Source organism: Schistocerca gregaria, chromosome X, assembly GCF_023897955.1.
Source record: "Schistocerca gregaria isolate iqSchGreg1 chromosome X, iqSchGreg1.2, whole genome shotgun sequence".
Taxonomy (NCBI): domain Eukaryota; kingdom Metazoa; phylum Arthropoda; class Insecta; order Orthoptera; family Acrididae; genus Schistocerca; species Schistocerca gregaria.
Window position 1 is genome coordinate 750,906,875 of NC_064931.1, and position 22,580 is coordinate 750,929,454.

The 22,580-nt window shown below is 37.4% G+C and overlaps 1 protein-coding gene across 4 annotated transcripts in view; it reads left to right on the plus strand.

Annotated features, from left to right (window-relative positions):
• The window catches only part of LOC126299431 (rho GTPase-activating protein 39), a 319,731-nt gene that overhangs the window by 202,981 nt on the left and 94,170 nt on the right, over window positions 1-22,580 (plus strand). For all 4 annotated transcript variants that reach the window (XM_049991331.1, XM_049991333.1, XM_049991330.1 and 1 more), the window contains 3 exons: window positions 13,023-13,218; window positions 19,928-20,188; window positions 20,452-20,607. In XM_049991331.1, the coding sequence (XP_049847288.1) occupies window positions 13,023-13,218; window positions 19,928-20,188; window positions 20,452-20,607 (613 nt within the window). The remainder of the gene's footprint in view (window positions 1-13,022; window positions 13,219-19,927; window positions 20,189-20,451; window positions 20,608-22,580) is intronic.

Genomic DNA, 22,580 nt, shown 5'->3' on the forward strand with positions numbered 1-22,580 from the left:
ACTGGAGCAAGAAAACAAGCGTCTTAAAATTTCTGCGAATGGTTCAGTTACTTCCTACGCTTATCCAGTTAGTCCTTCGTTTGTTTGGGAATACTCCTACATTTAAATTCAGCTTGCATTGTCTCGAGAGCCTTTTTTGATAACTTTTAGTAGGTGCTGACAGAGGAAAAGGTAATGTTGCCTCTTATATATTAATACCTGAAACACTGTTTTGTCATCTACCTGTGCAGATGTAACAAAGATAAGGAAACATGCTTACCAGTCACCTTTGCCACTGAGGAAAGTTGTCTCATAGAAATGGAAAGGCTGCAAAGCCATACTTACACCACCACTTACACAGACAGAAACTTGGCAGTGAATTTATATTTATAACTGTTGATGAGTGAGAGGTGCTTATTTGTCTTGTTGTGTCTTGTGTTCATAGTTCTCGCCCAGTAACTGAATTCAGTATGCATGTATGTAAATCACATGTTTACTTTTTATTAATTAATCAGTGTTAGTAGTTGTAATGAACAGATTTGAATCATAGACATGACTGAAAGTTATGGTAGATCTGTGCGACCATTGTAAGCACAAGAATAAAAATGGCTTTAAAGTAGCTGGTTGGTTACAAAATAATAGTTTCTTGATGTTTCTGGACTTTTTTTAAATTCATTATGCAGTTTGCATTTTGGGTTCTGCCCATCTTCATATGACTCTCTGATCCAAAGTGAACACACAATTTTGACAAGTAAAGTCAAAAGCGACATAAGTTTTACAACTCCACACAGCAAAATGAGATTTCACCTAAATGTGTGCTGCTAACAGCTGAGTGATGTGGCTGTCCAGAAACACCCTGTGAGTGTTATTTTGCGACTAACCAGCTATTTTAAAGCCATTTTTATTCTTGTGAACAAATTTGTTTTCAAAAGGGTGGGCAGTACATGTATAACATTGATTTTTTTTTCCTTTCAGTCATTCTTTAAGCCCACTATATGTTCAGTGGTCATGCCATCATAATGTGGTGGATTTCATTTTATGTACTAGATTGTGTTTGTCGTATGAACAATTATGTTTCTAGTATGTAGTGAGAAACACACATGGTGCATGATGGCAGCAGACAGCAACTGTATGTATTGTCTTAGTCAAATAAGATGGCACACAATATTCTTGTTACCTTTGTCTGCCAAAAAGATGTCACTGACATGTCACATACGTGATCTGTGATGTTCATAGAACAAAATCTATCTGTTGGTGGTGGGTATAGAACATTGAACATGTAGTTGATTTAAAAAAATAATGGTTGGAGCAGAGAACTGTTATTACGTGTGTGTTGTGTGATCTGTTGCAATCCTTGGTTAACAGTACATTGTGGACAAATTATTTTAAAACTGGATAATTTTCAGAAGTTTTTAGTTCCTAGTTTTAATCCAAAGTTTATAAATTAATAGAATGAGTCAATGTCGGTAATTGTTGTTATTTAGTAAGTATAGATGAGAGCACCTGTACTCATATACATGGGCTTTTAAACTGGGATTGGACTGGTGAGGTCTGCTGTGACCATTTAGACTGCCTAAGTCTGGAATTAAGTCCAAAAACAATTTGATCTTATGCTCTTGATGAGTGAAATGTCACATTAAAATTGTACTGGTAACAACTGGATAAGAAAAACAGTGAAATGGAGCATGATGATAGCACATCCTGCAGTTGCAAACCCGAGACTGTTGATATGTTCTTGGAAAAGATCTGACCCTAACTATGTCGAATATAAAATGAGATAAACCTTAGTTTGTTGTTGCTTTGTTCCAAGGCAGGAAATGGACTGAATAGAGAAATGTAGACAGCATAAGCAGCATTTGGCAAACCTTAGTTAGGAGAGAAGGGTTATGTTGTTTAATTTGTAGGAATGTGAACTTTTTAATGTTGTTGGTGTTCTTACGTATTTTGCATGGGAATTTTTACTGTGATATTGATTTTAACAGTGGAATTATTAATTTGTTTAGCCCAGTTTTATTTTTTATTGTGCAATTTATATGTAACTGCATGGAAAGCAGTGTGTAAATTTGGAGGTAGTGCAGGTAAGATACCTCTATAATGATGTATGCAACATGTAGTGTACATCAGAGCTTAGTAGTGACATGTATGGGTGGTTTGCATGATTTATGAGTCATATGAATAGACAGATACCTGTTTTGCTGATGTTGGTGTTTCAGAACAGAATTAAATTGCCAGAACATTTTTTTGGTAGAGATGAATGTGGAGGATTGTGACATATTTGGGTAACTGTGTTAGATAATGTGTTAGATAAAAATATACAGCAACTGCTGAAGATATAATTAAGAGAGAATTAATTATAATACATTTATTGTATGTATTTTTGTTGCAGTCATATTTTAACAGTTTCTGTTTTATAGATATAGTGCACCATAAAAATAGAGCCTGAAAACATGTAATTTATCAATTACTTAACACACATAATCATAAATAATAGTACATAGTCCACTCTTGAGTAATACCATTAAAGTTGAGTTTAGTGTGTGTTACTGTCAGGTGAAATTTTATTTCGAAATGAGTTAGTATTGAAGATATTTCATTTGCTTCTTGAATGACATGTCATATCAAAAAATTGTGTAGTCAGCAGGAAGAAGAACATTCTGTTTAACTTATGCACTTGCTGTTTATTCACAATTTCATCTATGGCGTTGGATAATTTTGCTACATACTTGTCTTAGATCAGTACAAACTTTTTCCTGTAGTATTCCCCATTGCATATGAGAATTACAAATAAAATAGTGTGACTTTTAGATATCTGTTTGAGAAGCAGCCTTATTGGATGAAGAAAACAGTTCCACACAAAAGCATCCACAATACTTGGTATAATAGAAGTAGAATAGTCATTGAACAAATTGTAAAAGAGGAAGAAATTTAGAATGCTGCCATTGCCATAAAAGAAGTACCAAGTGAAGGGCTTCATTAAGGCTGTTTATTCCATGTATGACTATAGAAAAAAATCTTGAGTTGATATTCAATTTATACAGAAAGTAAAATAGTGGTAACTCATTTTGACAAGCCTGGAAGAATAATTCAATGATGAAAATGCAGTTTTTGTGCACCAAAAACATGAGAGTATTGTGGAGGAACCATTAGGTCCCTAAAAGAAACAATGATGGCAAATTGAGAGAAATTGTTTGAACAACATTAGCATGGCTCAATGATTCTGCATGGACCAAACACATTAATGTGACCACTGCCTGTGCTTGACATTACTAGTAGTGGAGGATAAATAAAATGTTTCGGGGGGGGGGGGGGGGGGGTGTAGTGTAACAGTCCAGTTGTTGTTGCAATGTGAAAAAGGAGAGATTTATCTGACACCTAAAAGGGCATGATCATTGGCTTTTGGATCAAGGTTGGAAGCATTTCTGAAATGGCTAACTGTAAAATTTGAAATTTTCCCAGCGAATCAACTGTTCAAAAAGATTTCAGGCTTGCAGCTGGTCGTTGTTAACTTCATTGCACGATATTTCGGCTGGACAAATGCCAGCCATCGTCAGGTGAGCCGAACGAGAACTGACGAAGACATTCTCTGCCCCGTCTTATATAGTGCGCTGATACAGTGGAAGAGCGTTGTACAGAACATCAACGTTGCACTTGCCTACTGCAACCCAGTAAGTCTGCAGTTGGGGAACATTATATTTCTAACGGACATTCAATGGAGTAAATAAAATAGAAAGAAACTTCCACATGGGAAAAATATATTAAAAACAAAGATTCCAAGACTTACCAAGCGGGAAAGCGCCGGTAGACAGGTACAATAAAATAACACACAATCACACACACAAAATATCTAGCTTTAGCAACCAACAGTTGCTTCTTCAGGAAAGAGGGAAGGAGAGGGAAAGACGAAAGGATGTGGGTTTTAAGGGAGAGGGTAAGGTTTCATTCCAATCCCGGGAGCGGAAAGACTTACCGTAGGGGGAAAAAAGGACAGGTGTACACTCGCACACACACACATATCCATCCGCACATACACAGACACAAGCAGATGTGTTTGTGTGTTATTTTATTGTGCCTGTCTACCGGCGCTTTCCCGCTTGGTAAGTCTTGGAATCTTTGTTTTTAATATATTTAGGACATTCAATGGAGTATGACAAAACTTTGATTTTGGTCATGGCAACAACTTTTTGGGACTCCATTATGAAATAATCCATTGAAATATGCATTGTGGGAAATCTAATGAACTGTGGCAGTAGTTACCAATTGAACAATGCATGGAATCACATCATCTCCGAGATTTGCTTGAGATAAAGATGCCAGAAGACTTCGATAGCTGCAGCCAGCGACAATACCGACGGCAGCTCAGTATTGCAGTTCCACCAGTGAGGGCGCTGTCGCTGTATGGTGTGACCCTTCTGTCTCCGTGACTGCAACGCGTGCATGGAAGTACTATCAGCGCACTATATAAGATGGAGCAGAGAACGTCTTCATCAGTCCTCGTTCGGCTCACCTGAAGATGGCTGGCTGTTGTCCAGCCGAAATATTGTGCAGTGAAGTTTATGGCGACTGGCTGCAAACCCGAAATCTTTTTGAACAATGGCTAACTGTTCTCCTGCCACAGCAATTAAAGTGTACCATTCATGATAAAATGGTGCTATCCAAAACTGGTGCTGTGGCAAATGTGGTGCAGCACGGGCCATAGGTGACAGGAATGAACGATGACTACGGCAATGTGCACAACTGAATAGACATGCAACTGTTGAGCTACCAACGACTCAGGTGAACCAAAGGCCTACCAACAATTTCTCCTTAATAACAGTTCAACAAACATTGCTGTGTATGGACCTCCACAGCAGGCACCTGTTTCATGCGCTCATGCTGACTGCTGTTAATCGGCAATGAAGGCTATAATTTGCATGCCAGTAGGACAACTAGGTGTCCGCTGAGTGGAAACAGGTGGCCTTTTCAGATGAATCATTGGACAGATGACCGTTGGGGTGTACCACATGAAATGTCTGAAAGCAAATACTCTGCAACACTTGTCCTAGGGTCCACATCGGAGGGCATTCCCTGGGTGATCTCATCATTGTGGAAGGCACAGTGGATTAACACAAGTATGCATCTATACCTGGGCCAAAGTCCACCTGTACATGCAGTTTAATGTTATTGGATAGACAAAAAAATCTGCTCATCAAGAAGTGGCAGGTGAACACAAATATAAAGGGTATTAAAGTTTGGAAGCTTTCGGTGCCAGTGGCTTCTCCTTCAGGCAGGAGGGTTGAAAGGGAAAGAAGAGGAGTGAGGGAAAAGGACTGATGACATTTAGAAAAAGGGGTAGAGTTTGAAAAAGTTGTCCAGAACCCTGTGTCATTTGAGACTCACTGGACGGGATGAGAAGGAAAAACTGATTGTTGGGGATTGCACCAGATGGGATTTGAAAAAAATGGTTCAAATGGCTCTGAGCACTATGGGACTTAACATATGAGGTCATCAGTCCCCTTGAACCTAGAACTACTTAAACCTAACTAACCTAAGGACATCGCACACACCCATGCCTGAGGCAGGATTCGAACCTGCGACCTTAGCAGTCGCGCGGTTCCAGACTGAAGCGCCTAGAACTGCTTGGCCACATCGGCCGGCAGATTTGAAAACCTGAGAGTTAGAGGTAGAAGAAAGGATAATATGCAAGACAGAGATTAATGCCTAAACATCGTGCATTAGTTAATAAGAGTGAAATGCTAAGTGCATTGTGTGTGATGGAGGTGGGAGGGGATTGAAAAGTAGAGAGGTCAGGGTCAACTTAAGCGTGCCATATTGAATAGGAACCATATTCCTATTCAATACGGCACACTTAAATTGATTCAGTACATTGTATAGTGTCTGTTCCCTTAATTGAATCTAACAATGATGTTTTCAAAATGTCATTAAAAATAGTGGTTACAAAAATACCAGTGGCTATAAACTATTATCATAGTGTGCATAATAGCTATTCCCATACTCCTCTCTACAATTCAATATGTCACACAGCTCATAATGTACATACATGGTTCGAAGAGCGCCAAGCTTAGGGTACCCTATGTACCTGGCCATCGAAGTCCCCAGATTTAAACCCAGTTTGAGAATCTGGGAGACCCCCTTGGTTGAGCTGTTCATGCCATGGATCCGCAGCTGAATAACCTAGCGCAGCTATCATGGCTCCACATCCCTGTCAGTACGGTCCAGAATGTCGTTGACTCTCTTCCTGCATGTCTCGCAACAATCTGTGCTGCAAAAGATGGTTATTCAGGCTTTTAGCAGGTGGTCACATTAATGTGATAGGGCATCTGCTATTAGATATCAAAGTCAGTGACACAGAGTTCTGACCAGGCAAGTAGGCAAGGAGGTCTAAGTGCTACATGAGAGTAACTTTACGGTTTCAGAAGACAAAAATGGCAGATCAAGTTTGTATTTTACTTGAAGACCTGGAATGTGAAATAGACAGAACACAATGCTAAATGAGAGACAAATTATAACAAATTAAGATTTTACTTTGATAAACTCTTGAAATGTAAAATAATGATATTATGAAAAGGATACATTGCTATTCACCATATAGATGAGATGATGTGTTGCAGACATATGAAAAGACTGCTATACATTTAAGCTTTTGGCCAAAAGGCCTTCTTCCAAAGTAGAAAATGTACGCACAGTCACACAAGCACAACTTTCCTGTCTGTGGCCACCATGACTGGACAGTGGTCATGTGTGTATGATTTGTGGTTGTGTGAGTATGTGTGTGTGTGTGTGTGTGGTGTGTGGTGTGTGTGTGTGTGTGTGTGTGTGTGTGTGTGTATTTTTTTCTGCTTCAGAACAAGGCGTCTTGGCTGAAAGCTTAAATGTATTTCAATTTTTTTATTGTGCCTGTCTGTGACTCAGCACCTCCTCTATATCGTGAGTATTACACTATCCTTTTCATAATATTGTTTTTATTCTGTCCTGGACTTTCCATTGTTTGAAATGTAAATCAGAAGCAGTTGGAACTAGATGGAAATGGAATAGCAGTAAATATATATGTATAGTAGTAGTTTGTCTACTGGATTTAACACTAAGGTCATTGATGGTCCCAGAAAACATTGAATATGTAGATTTGTGAGTAAGAATAGACAACTCACTATTCCTTAAAGCAAGGAATCATAATTTTGTTGTTCAATAACTATGACGGGAAGAAGCCAGTGGATAACAATGGTACAACTGTTCTGAATTGTGGATATTAAAAATAGGAGTTTGTTTTGGAGAACTGATGCAATCAAAACTAGAGGAAGAGCAGGATGGGTTAATTCCAAACAGGAACCCCATGGATGTCATTTTTGCTGTGAGACTACCCCTTGAAAATTAATTGAAGTAATGAAAAGACTATTTTACACATTAAGGAAGCAGACATATTATGCAACAATCTCCTATGCCGACCCGTATGGGAATGTGAAAGACACAAGTGAGTGCCTTGTTGTCCAACAAAGAAGTTGTGTGTCACCTTCTGCATTATTGTAATGCAACAAGAAGAGTAAACTATAAATATGGTAGTGCAGCTTATAAAAGTTTCTTGTGTTTCAGTTCATAACAATTCACAGGGTTTCTACTGTGTATCAATCAATGTCTGTTGTTATCTAGCAGCATGTCAAGCCATTTGGTTGAATCCATTGGCTTGTATAGATATTAGTGACATTTGGCTTTTAAATTGTGGAAACAGCTGTCCCACACACAGGATACAGGCATAAGAGGTGCAGTGGAATGCTGTCCCCATCTGATAACTTTCAGAGCATTCTGCCAAGCTTTGCTGTGAACAAACCAATTCTTACAATTATTAAGGCTTCAGGACATATTTTTCTGTTGATTCTGTAATTATCCTGTCCAAAATCCATGAGCAGAGCATATTAAAGCGATCTTTTTGAAACTGGAAGAGTGGTTTTCCATTATTCGGTACTCTTGCAAATGCAGATTTTTTAAAGCATTGTTGGGGTATGTAAGCTTTCAATTCTGAGAGAGACAGCACTATGTGTTATGGCTGTAAGATCCTCTATGTGCACAAGGAATGCAATAAACCCCAGGTGCACAAAGCCATGTCTGCCTTTTACACTGCCCAGAAAGTGTCATGTTCTTGTAACCTGTCAGAATATGGGCTTCATACTGTTATTGGTCTGTTGAGTCTTCTCGATCAGCACCATTATGTGTTAAGAAGACAATCTTCCACTCATCAGCTTCAGTTTTATTTATATGTTTGGAGGTGTTTGGTGTATTATTAATATTGTCCATCTCTTAGCCCTTGAAATCCAGGTGCTCTTCAGGCAATCCAGCTTGGTAGGCTGCCATCATCACTGGTTAGTACTTAATCTGTGCTCAGTAATTATTAAAATCTAGTCTGTCTAGGTGACAGCTAGTTGCTGTATGGTACAGATCCACACGAGTAGATATCCTGAACACTTTAATTTACAACAGCTACAAGACAGACAGTATTGTGAGGTGACAGCACACTAACATAGTGACAAAACTGAAGGAGTTAAATGTATCTCTCACATTATGATACTGCAACCTCTGTGATGAACACATGAGCTTGTATAAAAAATATATTAAGCCCATCTTCTGACCACGTTCCAACAAGGAAAAAAACTAATGGGCACTTAAAAGCCAACTGATGACCTCATACCCTTTGCAGTTTCACATTCTCTGTGAAATATTGAATCTTGTCAGCCAGATATGGTGCTTATTACACAGCACATACTAGCAATTTCAGAATTAGACAGAAAGACATATCTTCACGTAAAGAGTGCAGCATAATAGAGAATGACACGTTCTTTCTTTCTATTTTTTTTAATTTTTTTAAAAAGTTGTCTGTTCACAGTTCAGCTGCTGCTTAATGGTGGTGTTGTGGCCTTCATTCTGAAAACTGGTTTGGTGCTGCTATGCCCTCTAGTCTATCCTGTGCAAAGTTCTTCGTCTATTCATGACTGTCTCCGACACCCATTTGAACCTGCTTACCGTAGTCAAGCCTTGGTCTCCCAGTGCAGTTTTTGCCTTGGATGTCTTTCCATTACCAAACTGAAAGATGTGAACTATCAACTTATCCCTTCATTTAATCATATGTCTCAAATTTCTTTTCTCCTCAGTTTGATTCAGTACTTCTTCATTAGTTACATGATCAAACCATCTAATATTAAGCATTCATGTGTAGCTCTTCATTTCAAAATATTCTCATCTGTTCTTGTCCAAACTGTTTATAATGCACACTTCACTTCTTGCAAGGCTACATTGCAGTCAAATACCTTCAGAAAATAATTCCTAACAGTTAAATTTATATTATGTGTTAACAAATTTCTCTTCTTCAGATATGCCTTCCTTGATATCGCCAGTCTGCATTTTATATCTTCTCTTCTCTGGCCATAGTCAGTTATTTTGTTGCCAAAATAGCAACCTCATGTGCTACTTTTGGTGCCTCAATATCTAATCTAATTCAATCTGACTACATTTTGTTTTCCTTATTAACAGACATTTTGTCAGCAGCAATCGATGATTGTATCCTATAGGTCAGAAATAGTTTTGTTAATATTTCACTGTCTTCAGTTATGGTATTTTATTCTCCTGCTGTAGTTCAACATGTTTTGGAGATACAGCATCATTCTCAAGGACTGTATTTACACTTCTTGGGTATTACAACTGCTTCAGTTTATTACCTTCACTTGCCTATGAAATGTTCGTCATATGCATTGGTGAAAAACTGCCACATTTGCACTTACACTTCAAATAATGTAACATATAATAACTTACATTTGAATCTGCAACTTGTTGTTTTGCCAGTCTTCTCTCCTGCCTTCATTATTTCATCTCTTAAAGCCACCCTTTCATCACCTATTGTGTCCTTTTGGCCTATTTCTACCATTGTTGCCTGATACTCCTTTTGGATCTCTCAACAACCTTTTGGTTATTTCGACTTATCCAGGTCCCACGTAATTAATTTTCTACCATTCTGCACTTTCTTCAGTTTCAATCTGTAGTTAATGTGTTCAGGATCCCTATCAATGCCACATTTTTGCAGTCTAAAATCTGCTTCTGAAATCTCTTTGTTACCATCAATAATCTGTCTGAAACGTTCCAGTGTCTTCAGTTCTCTTCCACCCATGGAGCCTTCTTTCACATTCGTTAAGCCAAATATTAGCAGTGACTATATTATGCTGTGTGCGAAAGTCTACCAAGCAGATTCCCATTTCGTTCCTTTCTCTTATGATTTTTCCTTCCCTTACTTTTCCTAAAATCAAATTTCAGTCGCCCTTCACAAGGAAATTTTTGTCCCTCTAAACTATATGTATAATTTCTCTTATCCCATCATTCAATGTTGTAAATATGACAAATTTCTCTTATCACATCATTCACTGTTGTAATTTTATCATCATTTGTGGAGTTAGTGTCTGTTGTGATTATGATAATAGGTTTACTATTCTGTTCATATTAGTTTACCCATATTCCTACCTTATTCCTTGTTAGACATACTCGTGTATTATGCTACTATGATTTTGTGTTGGTATCGCTGTGTGATTGCTGCAAGGGATTTTTTCTCAGCACAGCTTATCAATCTGATTTGGCAGCTATCAGATGGGGACACTGATGTCACACATCATCTCATTCAGCTGTATTAGATAGTGATTCCTGCTGCCATCCATGTAAATGGAACAAGTGGTATTTTGTTCTGCTTTGTAGCAGCCTGGTATGGGTTTTTAAAGGCCAAGAGCCACTGATCTGCATATACACTGAGTTGACAAAAGTCATGGGATGCCTCCAAATATTGTGTTGGACCTACTTTTGCCTGGTGCAGTGCAGCAACTCGATGTACCATAGATTCAACAAGTTCGAAGTTTCCTGCAGAAATATTGAGCCATGCTGCCTCTATAGCTGTGCGGGATTTTTGTGCAGGAATTGACTTCTCGATTAAATCCCATAAATGTTTCATGGGATTCGTGTTGGGTGATCTGGGTGGCTGTATCATTCTTTCAAACTGTCCATTATGTTCATTAAACTAATTGCAAAATTTGTCACCTGGTGGCATAGCAATTGTCATTCATAACAATTCCATTTTTGTTTATGAACATGAAGTCCAGGAATGGCCAAACACAAACCATTTCCAGTCAGTGATTGGTTCAGTTGAACTAGAGAATCAAGTCCATTCCATTGAAACACAGCCCATACCATTATGGAGCCACCACCACGTTGCACAGTGCCTTGTCGACAACTTGGGGCCATGGCTTTGAGTGGTCTTTGTCACACTTGAATCCTACCATCAGCTCTTACCAACTGAGGTCAGAAATCTTCTCATCAGGCCACAGTTTTCCAGTTGTTTTGCGTCCAACAGACATGGTCACGAACCCACAAGAGGCACTGCAGGCGATTGCATGCTGTTAGCAAAGGCACTCATTTTGATCATAGGCCCATAACACCAGATGTTGCCACATTCTCATAACTGATACATTCATAGTATGTCCCACATTGATTTCTGTGGCTATTTCACGCAGTGTTGCTTGTCTGTTAGCACCGACAACTACACAAATGCCGCTGCTCTTGGCCGTTGACTGAGTACTGTTGACCACTGTGTTGCGCACGGTGAAAGGTAATGCCTGAAATGTGGTATTATCAGCACTCTGTTGATACTGTGGATCTCAGAATACTGATTTCCCTAATGATTTCTGGAATGGAATGTCCAATGTATCTAGCTCCAACTGCCATTCCCTGTTCAGTGTCTGTTAATTCCTGTTGTGCAGCCGTAATCACGTCAGACACCTTTTCATATGAATCACCTGAGTACAAATGAAAACCTTGCCAATGCACTGCCCTTTAATACCTTGTGTGCATGAGACTACCACCATTTGTATATGTGCATATTGCTATCCCATGATTTTTGTCACCTCATTATATGACATGGTCCTGACCACATCAGTACTTTAGCAGCATATTGGAAGAGAGACTTCTTACAATCTCATACACAACCTGTGAATTTACACAGTTGCAAATTCAGGGAGGCTTCATAACAGTAATACGCCATGAAAACCTTAATATGTACATTTTAATAGTTGCTGATAACGTAGTTATGGAGGGAGATTGTAAACAAATGATCAGTGTCAAATATATCATTAGCAGACACAATTTGAAAGAATGAAACTGGCTGTTAGTAAAAAGTAGTTGGCCTACTAATGGGTAATAATTCTGTAACAATCCATTTGATAGATGGAAGTGCAGAAATTAATATTGAGGATGGCCTCAAATAAGGCTGGTGAATTTTGTTGTTTTCAATGATACCACAAATATGAAAATGAATTACACAATAAAAAGAGCTTCAAAGTTTGCCCCTCTACTCGTAAGGTAATGTAAGAGACAACTTTTTGATGATTTTCAAACATCATCATATACCAAGTATACCTTGCTCCAATATGAGTGTGAAATAAAAACAGAAAAGTTCCTTGGCTCGAACAATGGTCATTGGCAGGCACATTTGCCTCCAGAAAAGTATAAAAAATGTGATAGAAAATTGATAAAATAGAAACTTTGTGTATAAAGGAGTGTAATGATAGAGTTAAAAAGACTATGGTATTGTGATCATGTGAAGAAAATGGCTTTGTAAAGATAGACTCGAAAGTGTAGTGGTTTCAGAATATGTAGTAAGAGAATGGTATGATGGCACAGTAGGCATTCTAGTAAGTATTCATAATGCCGGTGACTAATACATAACGACTTCACCCAATTAACCATCTGGCCAGTGATAAATAAAAGGAAAAGGCTGCACTCATTTGGAAGTTGTTGAATTCAAATCCCTCTCAGGAGTCTTCGGTTTATGTTTTATGTACTTGTCCTGATTCAATCTACTATCTGGCTAGTCTTGAAGGCAGATGAAAATGTGACTGAATCTACGTTTTGTGGTCATTATATATTAAAATAACAATAAATAATCATGATTACTACAATCACTTCATTTGTGATTTTGTCAGATGTTTCTTTTAATTCCAACATTGCACTTTTCTTGTTCTCTTGTGCAGAATTCGGAATTCAACAATGGAAATAATGGAGTGGGAAAATTCAATGATCTTTCTGCAGTGGACAACACTAAAGGAAGTAATGTGTGCTGTGGACCACTTTACAGTAACCTTGATTATCAGTATATTATGGACCCTGAGATGCAGGCCCATCTCCTCCCACTGCAGCAGTACATTTTGGAGCAGGCAAAACTTTCAGGTACATTACAGCATGAAGTTTGTCCATTGGAATTATCTATACTTAAAACTGTAGCAGCTGTATTTATTGCTTCCCCAGATGATAGATAATAATACCTGACATTTAGGAGAAATGTGTCAGTACGATTTATTGTAAAGTTAAGATGAGTTCGTGGGTTTGTGAAAGGGAAAAAATATCATATTGGCTGGGTTGAGAACACTGTTATAATCTCTGTGTTTTAACATTGCATTCTAGCTACTGATACATTCATTCAGTAACATGATCTGATCATTCTGTTCAACAGTACATGTTAGTTGACCTTGCTTTAATATGGAAGATCTATTTCATCTTTGAACATTAGCTTTGATACCTGTTCTACTATCACCTTTTCCCCTATTCATACATTTCTTTCACTTCCTTTGTTGTCTTATTGACATAAAAGTAATACACCTCTGTCAATAAACTACAGCTCTGCCTTACGCTGTCCTCAGTACAAAATGGTGTTTCGATATTTCTCATTTTTATTACTTCCACATCGTTGTTGTGGTTAGTAGACTGACTGTGTACTTCATCCCCATTCTCTCCATTGAATGATGTGGCACAGTTGTCAAGACACTGGACTTGTGTTGGTCTTCTCTCTAGCATTGATTATTTTGTTCTTTATTTCATTCGTACCTTATTCTACTGGATATAGATATTTTCAGTTGTTCAAATGTAGGTTTTGAAATCCCGTAGAGAACGTAGAATTTTTCAATCTCTAATGTTTTTATGTAGCCTGGTGTTTATGGCATTAGGAAAGATGTGCTTTATCTAATTTTTTCTTAACTTTGTCAGTACCACACTTCTTCATGTGCTCCTTTTTCTTTAGTATTAAAGAGTGTAGCATACTTTTCACAACTAGTAGTTTATGATCCTAATTTGTATCCGGATCTGGTTGCGCTTTGCAGTCAGGTATTTGTTTCCTAGATCTTTATCCGATAATGATATGCAATTAATATTTTCCTCTGTCTCCCCCATTCAGTTGTGATTTGGGAAGATGTTCACCAAAACCACTTGAAATTAATCACGAAACTCTGGAACCCCCCACGACCTATCTCTCTCTCTCTCTCTCTCTCTCTCTCTCTCTCTCTCTCTCTATCTCTCTATTGCTCCCCCCTCCAACTCTCTCTCCCAGCACATATTCTCCTATAGCTCTATTCTAATGCTTGCAATTTAAAAATTTATTAGTGTTTCATCTTCTTTGTGTCTTTTATAAATTTATTGTCTTTTTTTCCCCTAACATATTCTGCATATTTCTCCATTATTTGCTTATGTTGTGAATAAGTAAACCTGTGTATTGGTGGTTGTTATTGGTTCCACTTCAGTCCCAGGAACAAAAATTTTGCCATTGTATTTCTCATAATTACTAAGTTCTTATTTAAGCTGATGTCTTACCCAAAACTGATTACCAAGCAATGTGATGCAATGGTAAAGGTAGTGGAATTGCCATTGGAAAGAGCAGAATTCAGTTTCACCACTCTAATTTAGGTTTTCCATTATTATGCAGCTGATAACTCACTCCTCTGCAGTCCCCACCTGGACAGTAATGATCAGAAACTAATTAATCTTTGAAATTTTTTACAGAAGAAAGAGATATTGTTGGCATCATTTTTGTAAGACTGTGTGTTGTTTGACAAAATTTTTGGTACCTTAACACACTGGTTTCTTTTGCCTTTCACACTGATGTATTTTTTTATCATTGCTGATTTTTATGTCTTTATGGGTAGTTTTGAACTTAACAAGAATATGTTTAAGGATAGGATGTTTGGAACATCAGTCTGCTTAGACTGTTTTGAAAAGGCCTTTTGAAGAATGGAGCTGACTCTTTCTGCCTGAAGTCTTTGGCCACCATATCATATGACTGTTACTTAAATCTAAATCTTAGTGTGCTTGGAAGTGATACATAGGTAACAGTGATGATCATATCAAATACTTACATGGAATATTTTGAATTACAATATTGCTTACACTCATTCTTCCTCAGCATTAAAGTGTTGCAGTCTTTTCATTGGTTATCAGACACTAAGACAGTTTTTTAGTGATGACATCAATGCAGATTTACAGGAACCTAGTCATCAATAATCCACTTCAACTAAATTACGTAAAGTTCTTACTGTATCACATTTTGAAAAATTTAAATTGAAATCTTGGCTTTTGGTTACTAAGTTCAGTGATTATGGAAAGGCCCATTACCATGTACTTTTGGTTGTTGTTGTTGAGGTTTCTCAAAATGCCACAGTACTCAGTACAGTGTCAACTCTGCGTGACATTTGACTTGTGGCATTAGTGTAAGCGATATGCGAGAAACTGTAAACTAGCGACTATAATAATCTAATGCTCTGCCTGAAAATTGGCAACTCTGTGAAACACAGGAGCAAATTACATTAAATGCTATCAACTTACAAACGTCTGTTGTATTTGAACAGGTTTGCAACAAAAGTTCTCATAAATGTATGGGTGCCATATACATACATTTATGCTGCATTTTAAGTAAAGGTAACATTCAAAGCCGAAAGTCTTGGCCTTCAAAAACCATTGCTTGATTCAGAATCCAAGTCAATAACTTATTTGGTTTTGAGACACTAATGATTTACAAGTGTATTACAAATGAGAAATTCAATCATTGTAAACATATTAGAATACTGGAGAAAATCGTTACCAGCTTCCAATCAGTTTAGAACAAGATGTCACTCAGATTAAACGAGAAGCAAAATTAGTCCAGAGTGAAGTGTCTGACAAGCAAAATAACTCGTGTTAGACTGAGTGTAATTGTTGCTGTGAGAATAAATTACAGCCGAAAGACTTGTTGTGGAGATCATAAGTACAGACAGCACTAGATCGCGGGATGAGGGAAAGGTCACAGAATGGGACTGAATAGCGATCGCAATCTTTTATTTATGTATTAGTTGCTGTTGCTACATGTGATCTGCACCCTAGACAACATTGCCACCTGTATTTCATTGTTGCTCAAGCACAGCACTTCGGAGAGTTTGAGGACGAGCAGTGCCCCTGCTTGGCTAGTAACTTCGCTGAATGCAGAGAGGAGAGTATTGAGCAGGCAAAAATTTCATCATGCAGCCAACCGTGGGAATGTACATTGCGTACTTTGGCTTTTTATGAATATCTACCATGTTTAAATGCAGCTTGCCTGGATCCATTTGCACCCGGAATAGAATTGACTTTAAAATTGGACAAATACTCACTAAGAAGCACACATTTCTTTAGGAGATAGTAAAGAGTAGATGGGGGCCAGTGGTGAACATAATGTTCCACAGAGCAGTGTTGTCGACGCTGATTGTGAGGCGGCATGGGTGTGAGGCGGCATGAGAACAACTGGGGATGCATCAGCTTCTGGTTCTACACAGCCAATGAGAGAGAGGCAGACAGACAATATGTCTGTAAGCAACAGACATGGGAACATGCTCTTGTCAGTACAGAAGCAAATTCTACTGTATGCTCAGAAAAAAACAGCTGTAACAAAACCTGAGAAATTGCAACATTGTAAAAAATCTTGGGGGGGGGGGGGGCGCAACCAAATATTTGGTGACAATGGAGCTGCCCTGCTAGGATGATTATGATTATGATTAAAACTAGTGATACTACAAATGACAGGCTAAGTAAAAAAATTAATGTAAACAAATTCTTATTGTTTATTTTTTTCTCTGTAATTACCAAAATGTAGACAATAGATAAATGGCATAAATTTAGAATTGGTGTAATATTAACTTTTTGGCAGATCCATTACATCAATAAAAGTTTGTAATTTTGGTTAGTCAAATACGTTAAAAATAAATTTTTGTCAAGGAGCCTCTTAAAAAAAGGGGGGGGGGGGAGGGGGTCATCTTATATTCAGGATCATCTTATACTCAGATAAATACAATAAGTTGTTTTAGGAGTTTCAAAACATGTTTTTTTCCAGTTTAAATTCTCATCAATATGGATCCATAAGAATGTTTTATTATTTCATCACCAAGTGTTACACTTATCATTGGTGTAGTATCCCTAGATGTGCAAAACCATGTTGTCTCTTTTTAAAATAGAAGATGAGACAATTCGTAGAAAACCAGTTAGTGGTACTTTTAAGAAATTTGTTTACTATTTCTGTTTCTGTACATATATTTGCATTGAGTACAATACTAGTGTCATATGCAAAAAGAACTAATTCTCCTTATATATTAGATGGAAGATGGTTTATGTATGTGAGGAACAGTAGTGGACCTAATATTGAACCTTGGGGAAACGCATATGTGATTTCTCTCCAATCTGAATTATGTACCTGGTGTACGTTGCTTGAAATGCTACGTACAACTTTTTGCATTCGTTTGGCTGTATATGACATTGTCCATGTGTTGGACACACCATGAATCCCATCAGACATCAATTTATCTAGGAGAAGACTGTGATTCGCACAGTCATAATCACATGAGGAGAGATTAGGACTATTGGGTGGGTGCTCGAGTGTCTCCACTTGTAATGGGTGAGGCTGCCCTCCCAAATTGATCAGAGCCTTGTCCTGAACTGTGACCAACACAGTACTTAGCACACTATTCCACAACAGTTTTTTTAAAGACATTCTGCCCTGTATAGTCTTTATTCCTCAATGGGTGTCCACTGATGTTTGTCCTTTGGCAGCCAAGAAAAGACACAGTTGATAATGATGCTGCCATAGTTCACGTTTTGACATTTATTGCATGCACATTCTCTCTTTTTCTCTTTAAAAAAAGAAAACATAACACATATATAGGTATTGACATTCTTATAGGTGTATATTGGCAAGGATCTGGAAGACAAGAAATACCTTTTACATTTTTTTCATCAACTCTTTTTTATGAGATTCCTCTGTTCAGTGACATAGGTTGCTCCAAAAGTGATTTTGCTATTAAGGTATGGACAGAGTAGAAGATTGTCCTACCACACACCATAGCCCAACACCTGCCAACTTGTTCTGGTCCACATCATGGATGTTGTCTTGAATGAGGCAATGTGTCATCGTATAGGAGATTTGTTTTGTACTGTTTGTTTCATGGGAGGTGTGCATTATTAACCTATTGCACTTGCTTGAAGCTTTCATGCTGGATAGAACAACAATATGTATGAGGATAGATTGCTGCTCACCTTGTAGAGGAGGTGTTAAACTGTAGACAGGCACATTTGAAAGTGGACTCCTAATACATCCTCTGAACTTCTGTCTTTCTGATATTTAGGGACAAACATGGTGCAGTTGCTCAAAAGGTCAATACAATTAATATATTTTAATTTCTTTATGCAGGTCACTAATAAATGTTCTCATTTACATTAAATGTAACACGGATGTTGGTAACTCTCAAATAATATTTCTACTTCTTTGAAATGCTCACAATTATAAAAATTTAATTTAACGTCCCTGTTCTTGACATTGCAAGGAATTTGAACTTTGCAGTTTTTTTGCTGCTCTTCAAACAGCCTTACAATTTAATGTATACTTTAAAAAAATGAATTTCCAGGATTTATATGTTGTTTCAGTATTATAAAACTGTGAATATGATCATGGTATCAGTATTTGTGTGAATAAAGTGTGGTTTAGAATTTAGATAAGAGGTGCAGTTTACATATTTAATACAGAGATTCTAACTCAATATAAGTTTGACATAATTTAAAGTGCATTGTGAATACTCTGACCTCAAAGCTTTCTAATGAGCTATAAATTCTTTTAAGGCAATGACTTTTTTTGAATAAGTATATTTTGAAGGTAAGTGATTCAACATATTTTGTATTAGTTTGTATTTTTCTCCCTTAATAATGGTCCAACAAAACTGGAATACTGTAAATTAAATATTGAAGTTACTTTGCTAAAAACTTGCTGTTGCATTAGTAGTCTGCTATGGTGTGTTATGTACATTGAGATTGATCTCTGTGTCCTAAGGTTACACAAAATAGGTGAGTTACTAATGTAAATGTCACATTTTGGATTCTCTTTATTGATTCACGTTTCTGGGCATAATTTTGAGTAACTGTCACCCTATGCACTAAAACAGTCGTTTTCCAATTGTGTATCCTATTCAGCTCTGTGTGTAAATGAAGAGGAATAGTCTTTTTGCTGATCCCACCCCCAATTAGTATTAACTTCAAGCAGTTTGTCTTGTAGTGTGATTAAAACTACATAGTGTGATTAAAACTACATGATATTTGACATTTGTCAATGGCACTGCAGCATTGCCACATGGGCTGTCAGTTGCTCCTCCAACAAAAGGGAGTGGACTGCTAACATGTGCACAATGCATTTTTCTCCATTGCAGCTAGTGTCCATTAAATGAGCTGCTGGCATTGTCTGGTAACAGATTATATGAGTATGCCACAATATTCGAACATTACTAGTGAACTGGTGCTTCATTATGGTGAATTGCCAGTGGAAGGCAGTTTGCATATGATGGTAAGAATTCTGATTGGAGGAACTTAGTTCACAGGTGTGAAGTGTCAACTGAGAAATAATTTTAATTGGACAGTAATCACTGAATTGCACAAAGAAGCTTGTTTCTTCATTTAAATTTATTGTTCAGAAACAAGTTTTACGGATATATTTTCCACAAACAGGAATTTCTGGATGTTGGGTTACAAATGGAACCACCCCTACTTTGAATGTACTTTATGCTTGATTTTCTCTTTAAAACCATGTCAAGAAATCTGTGCTGAAAGATTTTTTCCAAAATTTCAGGTTGCTACAGGTTTGGTGATCCTCTGAATGAAGAGGCTGATTCACTGCACTCAGATGATGAAGACCATTCAACAGGAAGAGGTGAAGATGACAGTGATGAATTTGCTGATGATGAAGGCATGTCTAATCAAGAGGATTCTAGCTCACAAGAGTACCTTGATGATAGCAATTACCTGGATGAAGAAGAAAGTCACAGAGAAAATTACAGCCAATTTCTCTCAGCTCAGAATCAGCTCAGGATAAGGTCAAAATTTCATGGAGGTACTGTGCTTTCTGACAAACTTTGTCAGTTTTAACCTATATTGTACTGTGCAGTATGGGTCTTTATAGATCAGGATTTTATCACTTACTACTTTTAATACTCACAAAATCAATTTAGAATACTTGCTTTATTTTTCTGTTCCCTTTGAAGTAACTGTAACATGTATGTTGAGAGAGAAAAGTTGCACATCAAAATTTTATGTGATCTTAATATAAATATTTTGCTATATAGAGTCTACCATAATGCCTTATTGTCCCTACAGATTTTCGAAATAATGACTGTGGAGATGGTGGTGGATATTACAACACAAACTTAATTAGTACTCCAGCATTGACTGCAGCAAGTCTTCAACAACATCAGCAACAACAGACATGCCATTCAAGGGGTAGTGGTGGAGCAATCATTGGATCTGTGTCAGGCAAGTAACAGAAATATGTCTTTTGTTAAAATGCTGAGATTAAAAACATATGAATGGAAGAAAAAATGAAAAGTCCATGGTAAAAATGGTAACTAACAGGATCAGACAGGACACTGGCTTTAAAAATAAGCAACTTTTCAGTCAACTGAGTTATTAAAAAGAAGTAGCTCAAATGGGATACAGAGTATGTCTAGGAGCAGAGTGAAGTGTCTGATGTAGTGCACAAGTCAGTAATTTTATTCTTTGGTCAACACAGATTGAAGGACTTCAGATGATGTATGATAATGAGTGCCACATAGATAGAACATTCCATTTCCAGAGCTGTGCTGACATTCAATGTTTATGAATCCATGAATTTAACAATGTGTAATGAAGAATTTAGTACTGAAGGAAATGGCATTCAACAGGTACAGTGAAGTAGTCAGCCAATGGTATTTCGTGATTTTGGCCAGACAGCACTAACAGTAGGGTTCCTAAAACACTGGCTGATACAGATTTTGGTACAGGAGATATGAGACATTTGTGTTGCAGAAAAATTATATGTTCTTATGGTATGTTGGAACAGAAAACTCACCAAAATAAGTTTGTAAAGTTATGATGTAAATTTAAACCATAAACATTTGGTACTGTTGGGCCAAATACTTGTTACAAAGTATTTGCTACATGTTAATATCCTTTCTTATCTCATCTGACCACAAAAATACCATTACAGTTGTGGTGTGATTGGCTGTTGCAGAACTAATGGTACACATACCATCTTCAATTTCATAGTTCTGAAGGTAAAGTGTTGTATTTAATTGTGGTCATATTAAAACGTGTGTACAACAAGAAAATCTTTTTGTGGCTGCCAATGTGCTAAAGACACAATGGTATGACTTGTGTAATAAAATGATAGTATATAAAACATCCCATTGTGGTATGTTACAGATTACTCCAATCATACTGTTGAATTTTACATTTCCATGTTGCTTGGCTCTGCAGAGGCTCAGTGGGTAAATGCCAACCAGCAAATTAAAAAGTCTTAAGGTTTTATCATCAAATGTATAAAATAGGAAGAGAGTCGTGAGTGTGGAATCAGTAATGTGGGGAACATGGAGACAGAGGTAGAAGTGTGTATGTGCGCTAAGGACTAGCCATAGTTGAAGCTCATCCTATCAGAGACAAGGCCACCTGCAAAAGCAGTCAGCTGTACTGTAACTTCTGCACAGCTTTTTATGTGAGCATGACCAGCAACCAACTGTCTGTCCAAATAAATGGCCATGCCAAACTGTGGCTAAGAGTCCAAGAGTAGTTGACCACACTGTGGCAGTACATGCTACTGAGCATAACAAGCTCAATCTCAGTGGCTGCTTCACAGCTCATGCCATATGAATCCACCCTCTCCCTGCGTAATACCAGTTTCTATCAGGTACTTCCATAGGAATTGTCCTTGCAATACATCCTTTGATTGTGTAATCCTTACCTCAGTCTCCACTAGCCTATGCCTAGTGAGAATGTGGAGGGCCTGGTAGACTAAAATTGATAGCAACTTATATGTTTATAAGAACAGATATTTGCAAAGCCTTAATTGATTTCCACAATCAGAACTTAAAAAAAACTTTACCAGGTAATCTTCAGTAATTGTGCTGAATGTAAAATTCTTTTGTGAATTTGAAACGTGTATCAATGTGGGACATACAATAAGTAGGTTTGCCCATTTTATAAAAATCAATGTGCACAATTTGTTGTTTTCGTGATCTTCAGTCCAAAGACTCATTTGATGCAGCTCTTCATGGTACTGTATTCTGTGCAAGAATCTTCATCTACGAATAACCACTGCAACCTATGTTCTTCTGAATCTGCTTACTGTAATCATCTCTTCATCTCCTTCTATGGTTTTTTCCCCCTACACCAATTTCCAAAACTAAATTGATGATCTCTTGATGTTTCAGAATGTGTCCTGTAAACTGATCCTTTCTTTTAGTCAAGTTGTG